A 20,204-nucleotide genomic window follows, 5' to 3' on the forward strand; every position below is an offset into this window, starting at 1 on the left:
TGATGGTATCACTAAAGTAGTCAATTATTCAAAAATAATCAAAAGCAGACAACTGAGTAATAAAAAGACAACAATCATATCCAACGCAATCAATAACACTAACTTACAGTTCAAAATAAATGAAAACTCAACCATCATGTGGGATTACTTCAAACTCAACATTATAAGTATCTTAAATGCCATTTCACTAAAAAAGATGACAAAAATACACATCAAGAATGACAACAACAAATGGTTTGGTCAAGAGTTGAAAAATTTGCACAACTATTATCATTTTGATTTCCTAAAAACAAACAATTTATCAATTTCTCAAATTTTTAAAAAAACAAGAAGAGGTTTTATTAAATTAAGAAACAAAAAATTAACAAGTTATTTGAAAAAAAAAAGAACCGAAAAATTTTAATAACTCAAAAGATTTCTGCTCATTTTTCATCAAAATTAAATCAAGCTTTGAAGATACTTCCTTTCCTGATTATATACTTTACAAGAAGAAGGCTTACTCAAACTTTGAAAAGTCATTAGTTTTCAGCAAATTCTTTTGTACATTCAAATCTAATTCCGATTTTGTACCTCATGATTTTTAAAACTTTGTTAACAATTTTTTCACTAATAATCTAATAAGATTAGAAAAAATTTAAGTTCTCATTTCTTTCTATTAATAAGTATGAAATTGTTAATGAGATTAAAAACATAAAAAAGAAAAAAGCAGCTGTGGTTATTTAGATATTCCAACAAAAGTTATTAAAAAGTTGTATGATTCAGTTACTGACCCATTAATGACTATATTCAACAAATGTTTAGAAACAGGTAGTATTCCAAATGAATTTTAAATCGGTAGTATTATGTCACTTTATAAACAAAAAGGGGAAATTCATGACATTAATACTTATCAAAGTATTGCTATAATATCTCCAATAACAAAAGTGTTTGGAAGAATAATTGCTAAAAGAGTAACTGCATACTTTGAACAAAATGATTTATACAACGATGACCAACACGGTTTTAAATGCAATCTTTCATGTGAAACAGCATGTTCTTATCTCTAAAGTAAAGCTAAGTAACTCTAAAAAACTCTTTACATTATTAATACTTATCGATTTCAGAAAAGCATTTGATTTAGATTCTAAATTACTAATTTTGAAGCTAAAACATTATGGTATTTTAACTGATGCTTTGAACTTAATAAGCAATTATTTTTATACTAGAAAAATTTGATAAAAAAGATGCATATTTTAACAAAGTAGGGGAAAGGGGGCTAAATAATACCCCCTAAGGAAAAAAATTAATAAAAATAAAACTAAATGTAGGAAAAAGTTTATTTTTAGATAGAAACAAGCATTGATGAAACTAAAACAAACAATCATGATTTCAAGATGTAAATATTAAAATAAAGAGCACACTAATAAAAACTAAAAATAAACTAGGTGGTACTAATTTCCTACAAGAAGGTTCAAATAGTACCACTAGTGAGGTTAATAAGTACCAAGGGGTATGAAGAAAAAAAAGCTCAGCACTAATAATAAGTAATAAATAAGACAATAACTAGTTCATTCTACACTTGTAAAATATATTTATTGACATAATTCACATATATAACTATCATGTGACCCATTTTGAGACTCAGATGATGAGCATGCAACATTTACCCATGCTCCACAAATTAAACACTGGATCATATCCTCCTCAATGTCCTCATCACACATGAAGCAGTACCAATGCTGCCCTTTGTTATCTTTAGAGGTTGTGGTAATTAGTACCACAGGTATGATTTACCCCACCATCACAGGTACGACTTACCCGACTATGACTAAACATAGTTTTCTACTTCAGTGTTTTAATGGGCAAAGTGAATCGGAAAAAAACGTATTTATTAATGAAGAAGAATGGATGGGCTAACACCATAAAAAATATAAATAAGTTACGTATATCCACGCCTGCAAGGTACGACTAGTAGGACAGTGTAATTATTACATCAAATACTGTAAAAAAAGGGAAACAGACTTACCTCCTTTTTTTAACGTTCGATTCCGCCATTTTTTGGTCAGTATACATATTTCATCTGCTGGCTTGATTTTATTGTGTTTCCGCCAATTTCAATTAATCAGAAAAAGAACAATGATGCTGGTACGAATTGCACAGCGGTACTAATTACCCCCCTTTCCCCTACAAGTTAATATCGTTGCACGATAGAGTTCCATTTTAGGACCTCTTTTTTTTTTGATTTGCATCAATGATCTACCTGAATATCTGACATTATTCGAATCAACATTATTTGCAGAATACACAACACTTATGACAAGTGATATCAATATAGACCATCTATTAACAAAGACTCAGTCAGCATTTAATAGTTATATTGAGTGGTGCTATGCTAATAAACTCGACATCAATTGGAATGAAACTAAAGCAATGATTTTAACAAATAAGCATACATCTAAAATAATATTGCTGACATCAATCATATTAATTGATAAGTTCAAAATTTAAATAGTTCATAAATTTTCTTTGCTTGGTGCTATTATAAACAGTAAATTATACTTTACCAAACACGTAAAAAAAGATAAAAGCAAAAGCATATAAAAAATTCTTCTCAATAACTAATATAGTTGGTCTAGCCTTCAAAATTTAGAATTCTTCAAAACATTCATTCTACCTAACTTTTATTACAGCTAAAGTCTTTTAATTTACAACACAAAAAGTAAAAAGAAAAAAATGCATACTATACGATTATATTTTTACTACTCAAAATTAATAATCAAAACAAAGATATATTTCAAATCAATCAACAACTTAAAACATACAACCTTCAAAGTTTTCATTATCGATTTTTATGCTGAGCACCAAAACTCTACGATAAAATAATTTTTTACAAGAAACCAATAAATTCATTCATTGTCGATTTTTATGCTGAGCACAAAAACTATACAATAAAATAATTTTTTACAAGAAACCAATGAACTCATTCAAACAATATGATTTTATTAACATTGATAACATCAAGTACAATACTAGAAATAAAAACTTTTTAAGCTTCAAAGTGTCCAACAAACATGATGAACAGTTATTTAAGTCTTTTTTCAGCAATATAATTAATAAGCATTGCAATAACAACATCAAATTGCACCAAAAGAATTTAGTAAGCTATTTTTACTGAACACCATCAACTCAATTATAGCATATACAATTATTGACAACATTAGGTTTGATGTCAATATAAACAGAATAAACAGCTATATTGACTTTTATGTAAGCGAAAAAAATAGAAAGAAAAAGAAGACTAGATAATATTTAAATTTTTTAACATCTTTCATTTTGTATTTACAATAATTTATTGTGCTACTTGTATTTTATATTAAAAACTATTTACCAACACTATTTAAAAATACTTCTATTGACCAGCTATGGTAAAAGACATATAAGACTAGATGAATAAAAATAAGCAATTGCTTTTACTCAGTAATTGTTTAGCTTTACATAAATAAAAATTTGAGCAATTTTGCTCAAATTTTAAGTAACATAAAGCTGAACAATTACTCTACGTTTTTGGAGTAAATTGCTCAGCTTTACCTGAATTAAAATTTGAGCGATTTTGCTCAAATTTTTGTTAATGTAAAGCTGAGCAATTTATCCATAAATGCTGAGTAAAAGCAATTGCTTTTTTTTATTCACCCAGCCCATTATACAAAAAATATTTAAGGAATGTATATATAGAGTCGTTCTACAGGTGTCTTTACTGGCGCACTAAGAATTCAAAATTTCACTTAATTTGAACATTCAAATTATATATTTTTCAATAGACAAAACTAAAAGATTTTTAAATTTCTTGTCTTGGACAGGAATAATGTGTGATCGCACTCTGTTACTGACCATGCTTATAGTTTTTTGTTTTGATATTTAAACAATATAAATACAATAAAATAATTGTTACGTTAAAGTGTGTACACAAAATGAGTGTGAAAGTAGAAAAACAACTAAATCGAGGTACTTGTCAAATTTCATTTAGAACTAAGTATTAATTTTAATAGAATAATAAAAGCAGACAAAATATTTCAAAGAAATTAGTTTGTTTAGAAATTTTTTAGTTTGTTTAGTTTTGTCAGAAATTTTATTTTGGTGGTACCATTTTTAAGAACTTAGTTTGTTTCTGTGGGCATCTAATAAAGTTCTGAAATTTTATTTTTGTGGTACCATGTTTTTGATTGTTGTTCTTGCGCACAGAAGAACAATCAAAAATATTTGATACTTTTTAAATAGCATTTTTAAATCTTTAATATTTCTGCATAGCTTTTTTATAAATCAGGCAAGAGCACATATCCACTATTATATGATTTAGTAACAGGTAAAAGTCGTTTTTGTATACACTCTTTAATGTGTATTTTACCAGAAAATGTATATTCAGAAATAAAAGGTGTTGATTTTTTGTCATATCTGCAAATAGCTTGCCAAATCAAAGCAATTTTAGCAAACTTATCATGTTTTGTGTATTTAACTTATCTGCTTTCCCCTATATTTCTACATTATAATAGATAGCTCCAGGAATATTCTGATGATTGGAATTCATATTAGTTATATCATATTGAATAATTTAGAAATTTTTACTAATATACTTGACATAAAACTTTCTTCAGCAGGTTCTTGCACTTTTATTTTGAATTTCAGAATGGTTAGGCACTTTTGTGATTTAAAAGATTGAAAAACATGTTTATTTTGAACTTTTACAACCAAACTATGAGAAAATTCTTATCATTTTGCACGTTCCCTTAGTGAGAGGCTTGGATTATTCTTGAAAAATCTTTTTTCCACCATTACCAGATTTACATTTAATCAATTTTGTTTAGGAAAAACAATAAATAACATGACTAAAGGTGTAGAGAATTATTTGCAACTTTTCTGCTATCGAATTGTAGCTTCTATTAAGATTTTTCAAATATTTGTGCAAGATATTTTTCTAACGTCTTCTTTATTATTTTTAAAACTTATTTCAAGTTAAATGGGAAAACTAAAACAGTTTTTTAAAATTTTTTATCTTGCCAACAGAATACAAACACAATTAAAAATATATTAATAGAACCACTGAAAAAAAATGATGTGTTTACTCTTTTACATTTATTTCGTGTACATGCATTATGAATAACTTTTAATCATTGATCTTTCTTAAAGTTTTTATTTTAGGCAAAGGCTTTAAATAAGGTAAAAAATTAATTATAATGATTGTTCAAAATAAACGCATTTTGTGTAAATTAAAAAATAAAGTTATGTATACATTTTTTTTTATGAAGGAATGTATTTTTTATGATAAATTTAAACATTTGTAAATATTTTTCCATGTCTTTTTGAAAATCTTTTGAAGAATTATTTTTTGAACTTATTGCACGAGTTTTGCTTGTGTCTCTGTTTTTATGACAAGGTAACTCATTCTATTACTTCCTAATGAGGGACAGCTCAGAGCCATAAAGCTCAGTTTTATGGTTCTGTGGCCAACTGGTAGTCAGGTTTCCGGAACTCTGTGTAAGCTCTCAGAGAGGCTGATTCCATCAACAGCTGCAAAATATCAGAGTACTAACTACTAAGCATTGTTAAGGCCACATTTAGAGCCCTGTGTTACGGCTTAGGGTTTAATAATAATAATGAATGCCTAGACAATTAAATAGTGTACTATCTGTTCTTTGAGTCAAGTTCTTTACCCAATTTAAGAAATGACTGAAGTATCAAAAACTATAAAACTCAAAAAACCATCATCATCACCAAGTTCTCTAAACCTATCATTCACTAATATTTGTGGTCTTCAAAGTAATTTTTCTTCTGTTAAGTCTCATCTCTTGCAAACTTCACCAGACCTATTTGCTCTTTCTGAGATTAATTTGAGTTCAGCTGTCTTATTTTGTGATCATAGTGTTGATGATCAATTTCTTGACCTGGGCATTTACATCTGTAAGAATTTACCCATTTATTGTGAAACTTGGTTTGAATCCAGACTATTCTTTTATGTGATTTTGTTTAGCACCACTTCACTCTATTGCCATTCTCTTTGTTCTATATCGCTCTCCTTTATCTTAAGACTGCACTCTTTTTGTAGTTATTTCAGATCAAAATGACCAAGCCCATTCTCTTTACTCTTCAGCCAATATCGTTGTAGTTTGTGAATGTAATGTTCATCTTACTGAATAGCTTGATTCTAGTGTCAGTGACTTTGCAGCCATTAAGACCCACAACTTTTGCCTTTCTTAATCTCAAACACAAATAGGCAACTTTCCAACTTGCTTTCCAGGCAATCCAAATCATTTTCCTTCTCTACTGGACTTATGTCTTGTTTCTGATCCTAGTCAGTGCTCAGTTTCTTCTTTTGAACTCATTCAAAATGCATACAAGGCTATTGTTTCATTCTCAGATGCACTATAAGACAATAAAATGTTTACCATACTTTTTGGTTTAAAACAATGGTACATTTAGTTTTCCATTGTATATATTACTAGTAGAGTAGCAATGTACTAGTCTACTTTCCGTTAACAATAATTTTTAACAGACTCTGATGTATCTAATTTAGATAGTTGGAAGTTTATTATTCTAATGACGCTAAGATGATAGCAAATTGTTTTTAACTTGTTGATGATAGTTGTGATCAAATTAAAAGTCAAGTTTTTAACTTGACTTTTAATTTGATAACAATAGCTAAGATTAGATGAGAATTATGCTTATTAAATATTCTTTGATAAGAGGATTCTGATGATAAAGAAGAATGAGATAAAAACTTTTATCTCATTCTTTTTTATCATCAGAATCATCTTATCATCGTACCTCTTGCAACTACAGTAAAGCTGACTGGGATTCTTTCCGTGATTTTCTTTGTGATGGTCCTTGGGTAGAAATCTTTAATCCTGTTAACAAATGTGCTTCTTATGTAACTTCTGGGATGAAATCTTTTATTTCCTCTTGACATTTCCAAGTCAAGGCTCACTCTTCTTCATGATTTTCCTCTTATTGTGCTGCTGTTATTTCCAATTGTGCTTCAATTTCCAATCATAACCGTTTCATATTTATCAGCAAAACAATTCTCCAGAAATCAGACCTCTGTTTACTATTGCTAGAAACCATTTTTAAAAAATTTTGTCTAACGCCAGAGCCCGCTATTCCCATGTCAATCTGAGAATAGCAGAGAATCTTTAACAGTATCAATAATAAAGTCAAATCTGTTATTCCACCTCTCTTGTATGGTTCAGATTTTGTTACCGCACCTAATGACAAGGCTGAGCTGTGTTTCCAGCCTGCTGGAAGACGGCATCTATTATCCTTTTTTTTTCAAAAATTCTGGAGTGCAATCTGACTTGTCTAACTGCCATCCCATTAATCTTCCAACTATCATTAGCTAGGTTTTTGAGTTTTTAATTATTATATACTCTCATCTTGATTCTAATAACTTACTTTCTGATCATCATTATGGATTTCAATCTTCTCGCTCTACTGCTGGGTTGTTAATGGTAATAACTGATTGGTTTTGTTGTGCATCAGATAGATGTGGAGGCTAAGGTAATTGCTCTCAATATTTCTGAAGCCTTTTATAAAGTTTGGCATGTTGGTCTTCTTCAAAAGCGCTCCTCTTACAGTGAATACGATAACTCCGTTAAGAGATTATTGAATCATTTCTTACCAATTGTAGTACTAAAGTTGTCTTTGATGGACAGCACTTTTTTTCGTATTCTGTAACTTTTGAGGTTCCTCAAGGTTTTATTCTTGACCTTATACTTTTTAAAATGACATTAATGATCTCCCAGAATTTCTCATATCTAAGGTGACATTGTTTGTTGATGATACTACCATTTATTTTTGTCGTGATAACTCTTATTTTCGATCTTTTTTGAAAACCATATATCAAATTGATTGCAGAATTAGCATCTGTTAAGGTTGCATCTCTTTATCATGATCGCCACTTTCTTACCTTGATTTAATTTTTTATCTCTATAAATCTCAAATCTGTCCTTGTATGGAATACTGTTGCCATATCTGGAGCTAATATTCGAATGTTGCACTTTCTCTTTCAAACAAGGTGCAAAAACACATTGTAAACATAGTTGGACCTGCTCTTGCAGCCAACCTCCAACCATTATCACATCATTGTAATGTTGCTCCTCTTTTTCTTCTCTTTCTCTTTAATTAAAAGTATGTGCTGTAAAAGTATTTGTGCTGCTCTAAAGAGCTTGCGCCTCTTGTGCTATCTACTAAAGATCATTCTCATGTTACTCATCATTTAATAATGTTTTATCCTTTTACTGTGACTGTTCCTAAGTGTTCTAAAAATTCTCATTTGACCAGTTTTTTCCTCAAACATCAGTTCTTTGGAATTGGCTTCCTTCATCTTGCTTTCCTTATTCATATAATTTGCAATATTTTAAGTCGTCTGTCAATTGTTATCTTGCTCTATAAACTTCATCTTTTCTCTTCCAGTAACTTCCAACTCTAACAGTGGTTGCTAGTGCTTTATCTATAATTTCTTTAAATCTTTTAAACAAATGTTTTTGTATTTAATTATCTATAATTTCTTTAAATCTTTTAAACATATGTTTTTTTATTTAATTATCTATAATTTCTTTAAATCTTTTAAACATATGTTTTTTTATTTAACTTTTATTAAATTATGTTACGACTTATTCATGTCATAATAAAAAGTAAAAAAAAAATCTTTAAAAAATTTTTTTTTTCTTTTTATTACAACATGAATAAGTTACAACTATTTTAATTATTTTTTAATTAATTTCATTTCTATTTTTAAATGGCTATGTTATTTTTTTAAACAATTATTTTTTGAAAATCTTTTTAGGAAAGATAAGTGCTCATACAATTTAAAAATATTGTATATAACACTTTTTAATAATTTAAATAAAATTTGTTCATTTCTTAAACAATCATTAGAAGTTATTTGTTGCTTAATGTAAAAGCATTTAGCATAACTTTAATAAAACGTTTAAAAAGATAAGTTTCAAAGTAATTTATTTTAAACGCAATTAAAAACGTAACAAAAAAAAAGTATGTTTTGCTTCGACTTTGGGTTTTTTGAATTTGATTTTAGTGCTTATTAATATTCTATTTTGATAGATTTTGTTTTCTTTTTTCTTTAGTTTTTTTTTTAATTTTTTTCCTAGTTTAAGTTTACCATAGTGTTTCTTTTTTCAGCACATTTCTGAAATGTTTAAATCAACAAAATATCTCAAAAGTTGTTGTCAAGTTGTCAAAAAAATAAATCATTAGCGAGGTCAGAACTAGCATTTGATTGCGCGCCATTTCTGTCCAAGTTTTTATATATATATATATATATATGTATAAAATAGATATTTATATAATAATATATTACACTTTGTTTCATCTATAAAGAGTTATTTTTCTGAGAAAAGAGAACTAATGTGACAATAACCATATTTTTAATTTCAGTGTTTGTTGAATACACTTTTTATGTAGATTAGTGGATATTTTATTATTACTTAGCAAAATATTTTATCTTGAACAAATGTGGAAGTTTTGTTTTTGTAAACTAGTTATGTTTTAATAATTTATTTTTTAGGAGTATCCTGGTAGCTATGAGTTAGGCCACTCTCCTGTATTATCGATTCTAAATACTACAAAAGTTGGCAGTCAGATTAAAATTGTTAGAAAAGCTAAATCTAATACTAATACTAGCTATATGGCTGTTGAAGTTTATGGAAAGCGTTCAAGTAACAATTTTTTGTTATTTAATCAATATCTTTTTATTTTTTTTATTAAAAGAAATCGTTTGTCCTTTAATTTGAATTTGATTTGTTTTTTAAATAATTTAAAGTAAATTAAATTTTTTTTAAAAAGATAAAAAACTCATAAAGCTTTTTTATTGCAATTTGTAAATTTGTAATATTTACCCTAGAGAAAAATAATTAAATCTGTTAAGTACTTTTTGAATAAATATTTGTTTACTCATTTATTCTGATAACAATGGTAACCAATATTTATTATCTTTTTTTGTTACCAATATTTATTACCAAACAACAAAGCATAAGTTTTCGTGTGCAGAAAAATTTAAAAATTTGTTAAGTAATTTTTGAGTAATTAATGATTAAAGGGTGCTGATAAGAATATATTATTATTAATTTTTTTTTTTAATTTGTTGACAAATAGAATAGATTTTTTAGATTTAATGAGCAGATTTAGACATTTTTATGTTTTTTTTTGTTTGATTTTTTATTTTTATTTATAATTGTTGATAACAGCAGTTAGTAATATATCGAATAATATCTTAGATCCAAGAGATATTTTGTGTATTTTTGGCTGTAAATGAGTTTTTAATATGCAAATTAAAAATAAAAATAACATAAGTTTGTTCTTATAAATTTTTATAAAGATTTTTTTTAAAAGGTCCACTATTATTTATAAAATAGCAGTTTGATATTCAGTCACTAGTCAAATCTAGATTGTTTAGGTTGTATACAAAAAAAGTTGATTACTTAAAAATTTTTAATTATTAAATGTTTAGGGCTAACATACAAACAAAATTTTAAAAAGAACCAAATATTAAGTGTAAGTTCCAATGAAAAAATTGATTTTTTAATGGTTTGGGGCAGGTTTTGCTATATCCCTTGTCCCTTAAATTTTTTTTCACTTCTTTGAGTATACAGATTGGAAAACATTTTGGAAAACAGTCAATCCTAAAAACTGTTATAAGCGAGATATTCTATAATATTAAAAGTAAGCATGACATTGCTACATTCCAACATTGTACTGTTGGAATGTAGCAATGAAATGTATAAAACATTAGGATAGATTAGGAGTGGAATCTAGTTCTTTCAGAAAAGTAAGATTTTGTCACAAGCTCAAGATAACAACTATATAGTAGAAAAAGTAGTCAAAGAAAAAAGTTAGAACAAATAAAACTATTTAAACTATAATTAAAGATCAAGTATATTTTAAATATCTAGTTGATCATGTTTGCACTACTAGGCAACAAAAATTGATAAAGTTATTATCTGTTTGGGAATAGATAGTGGCCAATTTTGACATTAAAACACAGAGAATGCTGCTGTTAACAAAGTTCTGATATCAGTTTTTGCCAAAAATGTTAGCTAAAACCAAAACAATATTCAAATTTTAATAAAGAAAACAAAAATTAATGGTTTAAAGTTCTACCTTGTAACAAATTTTAAATTACTTAACATAATTGTAGGTTTTTCAGGAGATGGGATAAAATATTCCTGTTTATTTTGCAATTATGATAAAAAGATAATCTTGAAGAACTGAGAACCTTTAATATATATTAAACTTGTATAAAAACCTGAAAATGTTTCCAAAAAATGTTCCATGTAACTTTACAAGAATATTATACGCTTATGTATTCTGGTTGAGATTAGTAAACTGTATGCACTTGATGTAGTTAATCTTTTAGAACTTTTTACTAATAACTTTATTAATAAAGATTATAACAGAGATTTTTGTATAAAGAGCCTGATATCGCTGTTTGGCTAAAAAAAAATATGGAATTATTTAGCATAGGTATAATGGAGGTAGACTAGATGACAGAAATGCTAACATAATTCTGAAGCTGCTACCTAATTTGGAAGATTTTATATTGAATAGTTTTTCTTGTTTTTTATCTAATTGATGAGCTGTTAAAATCATTTTCTGCAGGTAAATAAATTATATTTATATTTTTTACTAACTATTTAAGTATAATTAAAATGAAATATTTATGAAACTTAAAATAATTTCAAACAAATATCACTAAATTCACATTTAGTATTAAACAAGTGCTTAGGAATAAGACTCCATAAAGATTATGCTGATGCTTTAGCAACAAGGAAGTTAAAAGTATCAGTTAAGCAAATACAGAAACAATGCTTATATTTAAAATAACGTTATAGTCTTTGTGTATGTCAAGTGTTGGATTTTAATTTTAATTTAGGAAACTCAAAAATATATGAAGACAGTATTAAATCACAATATTTCTATTGGATGGAAAGGTCATATAATTGAACATCATCTTGCCATGTTCTTAAATAGAACAAAACCACCATTTAGAGTATTTTCTGAGCAATGTTCTGAATCCATTTATAATAATATGCTGAAAACTCTAAGCTGGTAACATCTTTAAGATTATTGAATCTTTCCTTTCCAATTGTAGTATAAAATTTGTCCTCGATGGACAGCACTCTTTTTCTTATTCTGTAACTTCAGGGGTTCCTCAAGGTTCAATTCTCTGCCCTATACTCTATTAACAATCTTCCAGTTATTCTCACACCTAAGGTGGCATTGTTAGCTGATGGTACTACCATTTATTCTTGTCATGATAAGAAGCCAACACTCTCTTATTGCTTGGAGGGGGCATTTGAGCTTGAAAAGGATCTCACTTCTACTAAAGCATGGGGCTCACAGTGGCTGGTGAACTTTAATTCAGATAAAACTCAATTTTTATTCAGCCAATCGTTATCGCACTAATTTAGATTTTCCTATATTTATGAACGGTAATGTACTCCATGAGTCATCGCCCCTTCACTTTCTAGGATTACTTCCGATCTTTCTTGGAAACCATATATCATATCGATTGCAAAATTAGCATCTGCTAAGGTTGCATCTCTTTATCGAGCTTGACACTTTCTTACTTCAGATTCTATTCTCTATGTCTATAAATCTCAAATCCAGCTTTGTATGGAATACTGTTGCCATATCTAGGGTGGATATTCTAATCATGCCCTTTCACTTTTAGACAAGGTGCAAAAATACATTGTAAACATAGTTGGACCTGCTCTTGCAGCCAACCTCCAACGATTATCACATTGTCGCAATGTTGCTTCTCTTTCTCTTACCTACAAATACTATAATGGGCACTGCTCTAAAGAGCTAGCATCTCTTGTGCCATCTACTAAAATTCATTCTCAAGTTACTCGTTATTCAATTAAGTCTCATTCTTTTTCTGTGACTTTTCCTAAGTGCTCCAAAAACTCTTATTTGTCTAGTTTTTTTCCTCAAACATCAGTTCTTTGGAATTCGCTTCCTTCATCTTGTTTTCCTGATTCATATAATCTGCAATCCTTTAAGTTGTCTGTCAATCGTTATCTTGCTCTTCAATTTTTATCTTTTCTCTTCCAGTAACTTCCAACTCTAATTAGTGGTTGCTTGCAGCCTTGTTGGAAGCGAATATGTTTTTTAAAAAAAGAAAAAACTTCCGAGTTCTGATTTAACAACAGAAAATTTCTCAGAAAAGTGAATTACTTAAGTCATCAAGTTTTGATTTTATTTGCTTATAATTTATATATATAATTTACTATAATTTAATCATTGCCTTGTACATTATATTATACCATTTTGTATTACAGATTATATTATATAGTATTATTATAGTATATATAATAATACTATTGTATACATATATCTATATATCTACAAATGATGTTGTTTTATACAATATTACAGATTCTGTTTTATTTTATGATACAATATAATACAGCCCATTTTTAAATGATTTTCTCATAGTTATGTACACCAAATAGTTTGTTCTTTTTTTAATTTTGTTTGTATATTATACCTTAACATTTTGTCATAAGATTTTCGAAGTAATCAACTTTTCAACCTAAATGACTTAGATTTGACTTATGAAGACAATTGTACAACAAATCACATTTTAATTACTCATAAATCAATCCACAAGTAATTAAACCAACTAAAAAAAATGCCATCATATAGATATTTCCAAATTTAAAATTTGATCTTCTCGAAATTTAAGGCTGCATTTTTTGGCCGTAATTATTTTTAGAATATCTTTAGATTTTTCCTGCTAGAAAATATTTTTTCTATTTTTCTGATATTGACTTAGGAAATCCTAATAAGTAAAGATATGCATCCAATGCTATCATTAGGTGTGCATCCTATCCTATGCTGGCCTCTTGGTAATTTGTTGGCGGAAAATAAAATTTTATGACAAATTCTATAAAGCTAAATATTTTTACGGTTCTATATTTAAACTAAATTATGCCATCATTATTACATAATATTTGTAAAGTTAATTAGAATTGTTTTCAAGATACAGTTCTCTTTTCCTTGAGTCTGAAATTGCCTTATGCAAGTTCTCTTCATGGTCCATGTGATATACATCTCTTTTATATCTCACCCAAATTTGTCTAAACTTAGAGTAAATAACTTCTTCAGTTTGTTTGCAAATCTGGCTTGGCCCCATTAATTTTTTTCTCTAAAGGGAACAATGTGGGCTAATGTGTTATGGACCTTCCATGTTATGGGTAAGGTGTAGTTATAAACTTTTGTAAACTCTATTTATAAACTATAAATACTTAAAACATTTAAGATATTAACTGTCAACAATCATTTTGAACCACTGGGTCTCAAAGGTTATACAGTATCTGTTACAGTGTATCCAGTTTTTTAGATACTCTGTCTGAAAGGCCAAGATATATTAGAAGTTGCTTGAATGTTTTAAAAGAGATTTACTGGATTTTCTCTTTTTCTCCGTTGTTTTCAGGACGACAAACTCTTATCATCAGAGTCCACTTTGATCAATCGAATAGTCAATTTAATCGACAAGGGACATGCTACTATTCAACTAAAAGTCGATTTAGTTGAGTAAATATTTCAAAAACATTTCTTTTCCTTTGACTTTCAGATTGATTGTCCCATTGTTGGAGCAGCCCTTTTCTCATATTGTTTTGCTCCGTTATTATTTAAATGATATGGTATAAATTAGTTTATTATTTTTATTACAATTTATTTTAAAGAAAAAATTGTTCCTATTCTTCGACTAAATCAACTTTTAGTTAATATTTTAAAAATGTAATAGTCAATTTTAGTTGACTTTAGAAAATATATTAGTTAATTTAGTCGACAGTCGAATTATTCAATAGTCGTAACAACACAACTGTTTATATTACCTATTATCAAGTTTTCTTAAAAGAAGAGCTCTGATCAATCTCATTTATATTAAAATCAGACTTGTGCTGATTGGTCCAACTCCAAATAATCTAAGCATTAATTATCCAGAATTGACATTTGATATACATCTTTATATTTTAGCAGATGTTTTAATGTTATATTCTAACAGGTGTATTTAACTTTCAACTAAACTTTTCTATCTTCTGTCTACATCTGGTTATTCTTTTTTTCTTTTTGTAAGAATCAAGCCTTCTTAGGAAAGCTTTGCAGTCGTATGACCACACATTTAATATTTTGTTTTGAGAACTTGGCCATGGCTCTTTGCAAGTTTTGATAATTAGAGCGTTTTAAAAATGTGTTGAATAAACTAATGTAAAATTAAAATAAACAAACCATAAACTGAAACAATATGCAATAAAAATCATGACCAAGTTGTCAAAAAAAATTATTTGTGTCATATAAGGCATGCAACCGCATGCCTCTCCTAAAAGGCTTTAAGCATGTTCATATAGGTTTTGCAATTTCCACATATTAAAAAAGGATATGCTTCAATTTCTTTTATGTACCCAGAGTATGCATATGTCTGTACCAATTTTTAATGCTATCTTGGACTTCAATGAGATGTTATTAGTATTTTAGTTCAATATTAAGTTAAAAAACATTTAAATTTTAAAGCATTAAATACCAAAAGTTGTTTTAAAAAAAACCTATACAAACAAAGCATAATAAAAACTTATACTTAGTTAAAATTTGTACTGCCTAATTTTTATGCCCTTTCCCTTTTCTAAAAATGCATCCGAGAACTTTATAAATTTTTAGTTTTTAATTTTTAAATAAGTATCTAGGTGATAGATTTTTAGGTTTTTTTTTTTGAATGAAGTACAACTTTATTGTCAACATATGACACGGTGTAATGATTGTTTTTTTTGTTTTGTTTTTTTATAAAAACTTTAATTAACTGTAACTATTATACTAAATTAATTATTAATTATATATATTTATAAATTTAGTCTTTTTTTAAGGTTGTGGTGATGTATTTATTCCAGCTTTAGCTGAAATGTCTTCAAAAGTTAGCTTTACAATAATGGATGCATATATTGATAGCCCATTTACATGGTGTGCTTTATCTAATGATAGTAAACCATATACAATAATTGAGTTAGATCAAGTTTTTGCAGTATCAGGTATTAATGTGCAAGGCGATTCTAACAGTGATTCATGGGTAACAAAATATCAAATTTCTTATGGCGTAGTTAAGTATAAAATGAAAGACGATACGGTTTGTACATTTATATTATATTTCATTTTTTTACCTTAATAAAGTTATTTCATTTTTTATTTCATTTTTTTACCTTTACAGTTTTATATGCTTTAATAGTTTTGATAACAATATATGCTTTAATAATTTTGATAGCAATTCATTCAAAAGACTTGAATGAATGCTACTATACTGTTTTAATTATAAGAATGCTACTCTACTGTTTTAATTATTTTCTTAAACAAAGTCCTTTGTGTACTTGATTAAAAGCAAAGCATTTAATCAAGTACACAGTGTACTTTGTTTAAGAAAATTAATAGCATACAGAATAGTAAATAAGATCCTCAACTGTATAATAATCCACTTAAAATGTTGAAAATAGCATGTTTTACTAGAAGACACCAATCAGACTGGCTTTACGTGCTTAGTGGGGTTCCTCAGGTCTTGGTTCACGGGCCATTACTGTTTGTAATTTTTATGAATGACTTGGCAACACAAATCAAATATAATCCAAAACTTTTTGCAGATGATACAAAAAATGATTGGAATCATCAAAGACAAAAATGGTATGATCAATTTACAAAATGATATCAACTTTATATCAAAATGGTGTGAAACATGGTAAATATCTTTAAGTGAGAGCAAATCTAAAGTAATTCACATTGGTAAATAAAATTAAGTTTAACTTTAACGTTTAAATGGGCATCAATTATCGAAACTTGACGAAGACTTAAGGGTGGCCACAGCTCCTTTAAAATCCTTTTTTTTCAAAAACCTCCTCTAAAATCCTATATTATGCTCCAAAAAGTTTAAAATATGATCAAATCTTTTTAACTCCTTTTTTTTTAATTTTTATTACTTGATTGTAGTATAATGTTCAAAATTCATGGTCTGCAAAACTAGTTAATACCTGAAATGAGGATTGGGTTGTAAAAAATAAATTTAACAAATCCATGTCATCTAACAAAAAATGACATTGTTGGCCCTTGTCCAAACCCCAGTTATGTGGAAACATGGGCATTAAACCTATAAAAAAAACAACCTTAAAAGCCCTCTATTATTATTCAAAATTTTGTAATTTTACAAAAAAAATCCTCTAAATGCAAAATCTCCTCTAAAATCCTCTAATATCCTCTTTTTCTTATAAAAATTTTATGTGGCAACCATGGACTTGGTAGTGATTATCAAAAATAGAATTTGACAAAGACTTGGTAGTGATTTTCAGCTCTGACTTAAAATAAGACCGGCAAATCAACTCTGTAACAGTAAATGTCGAATCGCATATTGGGTTAGCCTAAAAACTCATTCCAATACCTTATCATTACCACTTTTACAATGCTCTTCACATCAATGGTGAGACCATATCTGGAGTATTGTGCCTCCATATGGAATCCAAATAGAATAAAAAATATCATAGCATTTGAGGCAGTCTAGAAAAGGCCAACTAAATTCGTATGAGAAGTGAGTTGTAACATACAAACAAACAAGGAAAGGATCCTCTGCCTTGATTTGACAACACTAGAAGGCAAGTAAGAAGAAACCAAATTCAAACAACAATTCAAAATTAAATATGGAGTAAATAAAATAAATATTTATTCAAGTTCAATTGAAGAAAAGTTTGACCACAGCACAAAGCAACCAAAGTCTCTAACCAGAAAACAAAACAAATCTGATGTCCAGTACAACTTCTTTACAAACAGGATAGTCAAATATAGGGGTCGTCCATAAAGTACGTACACTCATAGGGGGGAGGGGGGGGGGGTCTTCAAAAAGCGTACGAAAGCGTATGGGAGGGGGGGGGGGAGGGTTCAATTTAAAAGTACGTACTTCGATTTTCTAATTTATCACAATTAACCAGCTAATCAATAGAAAAGTTACATTCTGACTAAAGATTCTAGTTTGCCAACATAAAAAGATGTATGGTATATGAAGTAGAGGGTCTAGTTTTCCTCTATGCACACACATGTATGGGCGCCCTCAGAATTTTTTGATGTTGCAGATAGGACACTTTCACACATCGTGCAAACTCATAACTTAAGTTTGTTTATACCTATGCCAAATGAGGAGGCCTTGCAAAATATCGGGATGGCGGAGGCCTGTGAACAAAAAGCCTTAAAACGCTTACCCTCCCGACCCCCAAAATGAGAGGGGTGTAAATTTTGCATGGCTATAACTTTTGGATTTGGAAAAAAATTTGGATGGCCTCCGCCATCCAAATTTTTTGCAAGGCCACCTCATTTGGCATATTAACAAACTTAAGTTAGCACGTTGTGTGAAAGTGTTCTATCATCAAAAATCAAAACATCAAAAAATCCTGAGGGGGCCCATGCACACATGCCCGCCCTTATATACTGGCCCTAAGTAAGACCTGAGGGCCGTGGTTGATGGGACGGAGTCACCCCAAAAAAAACGTGTCAATGGCGTCTCAAAGACCGCTAGGTTTTGCTAAAATAAAAAGCTTCTTAAAATAGCAAAAGGGCACAAAATTTGCTGTTGCTCCCTCCCACTGGGTTTTACCCTTTGTTTTCAATATTACTGATCTCACCTTAGACTCGTTTTTTACTTACTAAAGAGGGGTGCCTGAAAAAAACGTCCACCTTAAGTATAGTTTATTTACATTTGATTCGTTAAAAAAATAAAAAAAGTTTTCCGAGATTTCATCGAGAATCGAACCTGGATCTCCGTCGACTATTGCCGCCGCATAAACCTTTTGCCCAAATACACACTTACATTGGTAAATTTTAAATTTATTTAAATTACTATTTGCATTTATACTTGAAGACATTTTTAAAATGCGTAAGCAAAGAGCTTTGGGGTAGTATAAAGTATCTAAGGTAGCCTCCGTCTTTTTTTTTTTTAATTAAACTTTTTAATTAAGAAAAAAAAAAAAAGGAGGGATGGGGGGGGGATATTTGAGAAACGTACGTACTTTTAAGGGGGGTGGGGACATAAAAGTACGCATGGCAACAGGGGGGAGGGGGGGTCAAATTTCAAAATTTTTGGCGTACGTACTTTATGGACGACCCCATACCAGTAAACTGTTAAAACTCAAAAAAAAACTTTTTTAAAAACGATTATGACAAATTTACAACTACTATAAGCTGTATTTATATTGCCATTTCTCATCATTTTAATTTGATATTAATCATAATAATAAGTTAAAGATTTAATTTAATTTAAATGGGTTTAAAACTCATTAAAAAATTCCTCCATCTTTTTAAACTTTAAGAAAGATAAGAAAAATCTAAAAAGATTCGCATTTTTTTTACAGTTAACCTGAACTTGATCAACCCAATTTTCATTTTTGTAGAGGGTCTGAAAGATGATACTTAGCTTGAATCTTTATGAAATTAAAATGATTTGGAAAAAATTTCATTAAATTTGTATAATTGATTAAAAGTTTTCGAAAAAACAAATTTTACCTTTATTAAAAACTCCTAACTTAAGCATGTTCATACCTATGTCAAATGAGATTGTTTTACAAACAATCACAATGTTAGAAGCTGATGAACAAAATTATCCCAAACGTTTGGTTTTCAAGTTATTGAGAGCCTTGTTCTTGAACCATAGAGCCTCAAAATCCATAGCTTGTTAATTCATATTATTAATAAAATCTGCAATATCAATGCTCTTTTCCGTTTTGATTATTTTGCTATTGATTGATATTGGCAACTCCATATGCTCAACAATCTCTTATTCATAGACAAGAATAAGCTTCTTTTTTGGTGTAAACTTTCTATACAGCACATGGGAGATTAGAATTTGATGTTCATTATGCTCAAAAATATCAAAACCTAGATTTTTACTCAGAAATTTAGATGGAATTTAGTTTGTAAGTGAAGGTGCACAGTGAGTCAAGCAGCTGTTTTGCAGACTTCACTTCCTTACTTTTATAGAACAGCAAAAAAAAAAAAACTTGGCTGCAAAATAATCAAATCATTTTTTGGAAAAACAAAGAACTTAATTACTTTAAAAGTTTGCTTTTCAAGGAAAATATTTTCTTTGAATGATTTTATGATTTTGTTGTTGCCTTTTAAACTTGACTTATAAAAGTTAC

The 20,204-nt window shown here is 28.6% G+C and overlaps 2 protein-coding genes across 4 annotated transcripts in view; both read left to right on the forward strand.

Annotated features, from left to right (window-relative positions):
- Positions 1-20,204, forward strand: part of LOC136088955 (uncharacterized) — a 202,786-nt gene that overhangs the window by 73,456 nt on the left and 109,126 nt on the right. The gene's annotated exons all lie outside the window — the stretch shown is intronic.
- The window catches only part of LOC136088952 (uncharacterized), a 135,503-nt gene that overhangs the window by 63,731 nt on the left and 51,568 nt on the right, over positions 1-20,204 (forward strand). The window contains exons 4-5 of the mRNA XM_065814238.1: positions 9,551-9,701; positions 15,912-16,168. Coding sequence (XP_065670310.1) covers positions 9,551-9,701; positions 15,912-16,168 — 408 coding nt within the window. The remainder of the gene's footprint in view (positions 1-9,550; positions 9,702-15,911; positions 16,169-20,204) is intronic.

This window comes from Hydra vulgaris, chromosome 12 (genome assembly GCF_038396675.1).
Source record: "Hydra vulgaris chromosome 12, alternate assembly HydraT2T_AEP".
Classification (NCBI taxonomy): domain Eukaryota; kingdom Metazoa; phylum Cnidaria; class Hydrozoa; order Anthoathecata; family Hydridae; genus Hydra; species Hydra vulgaris.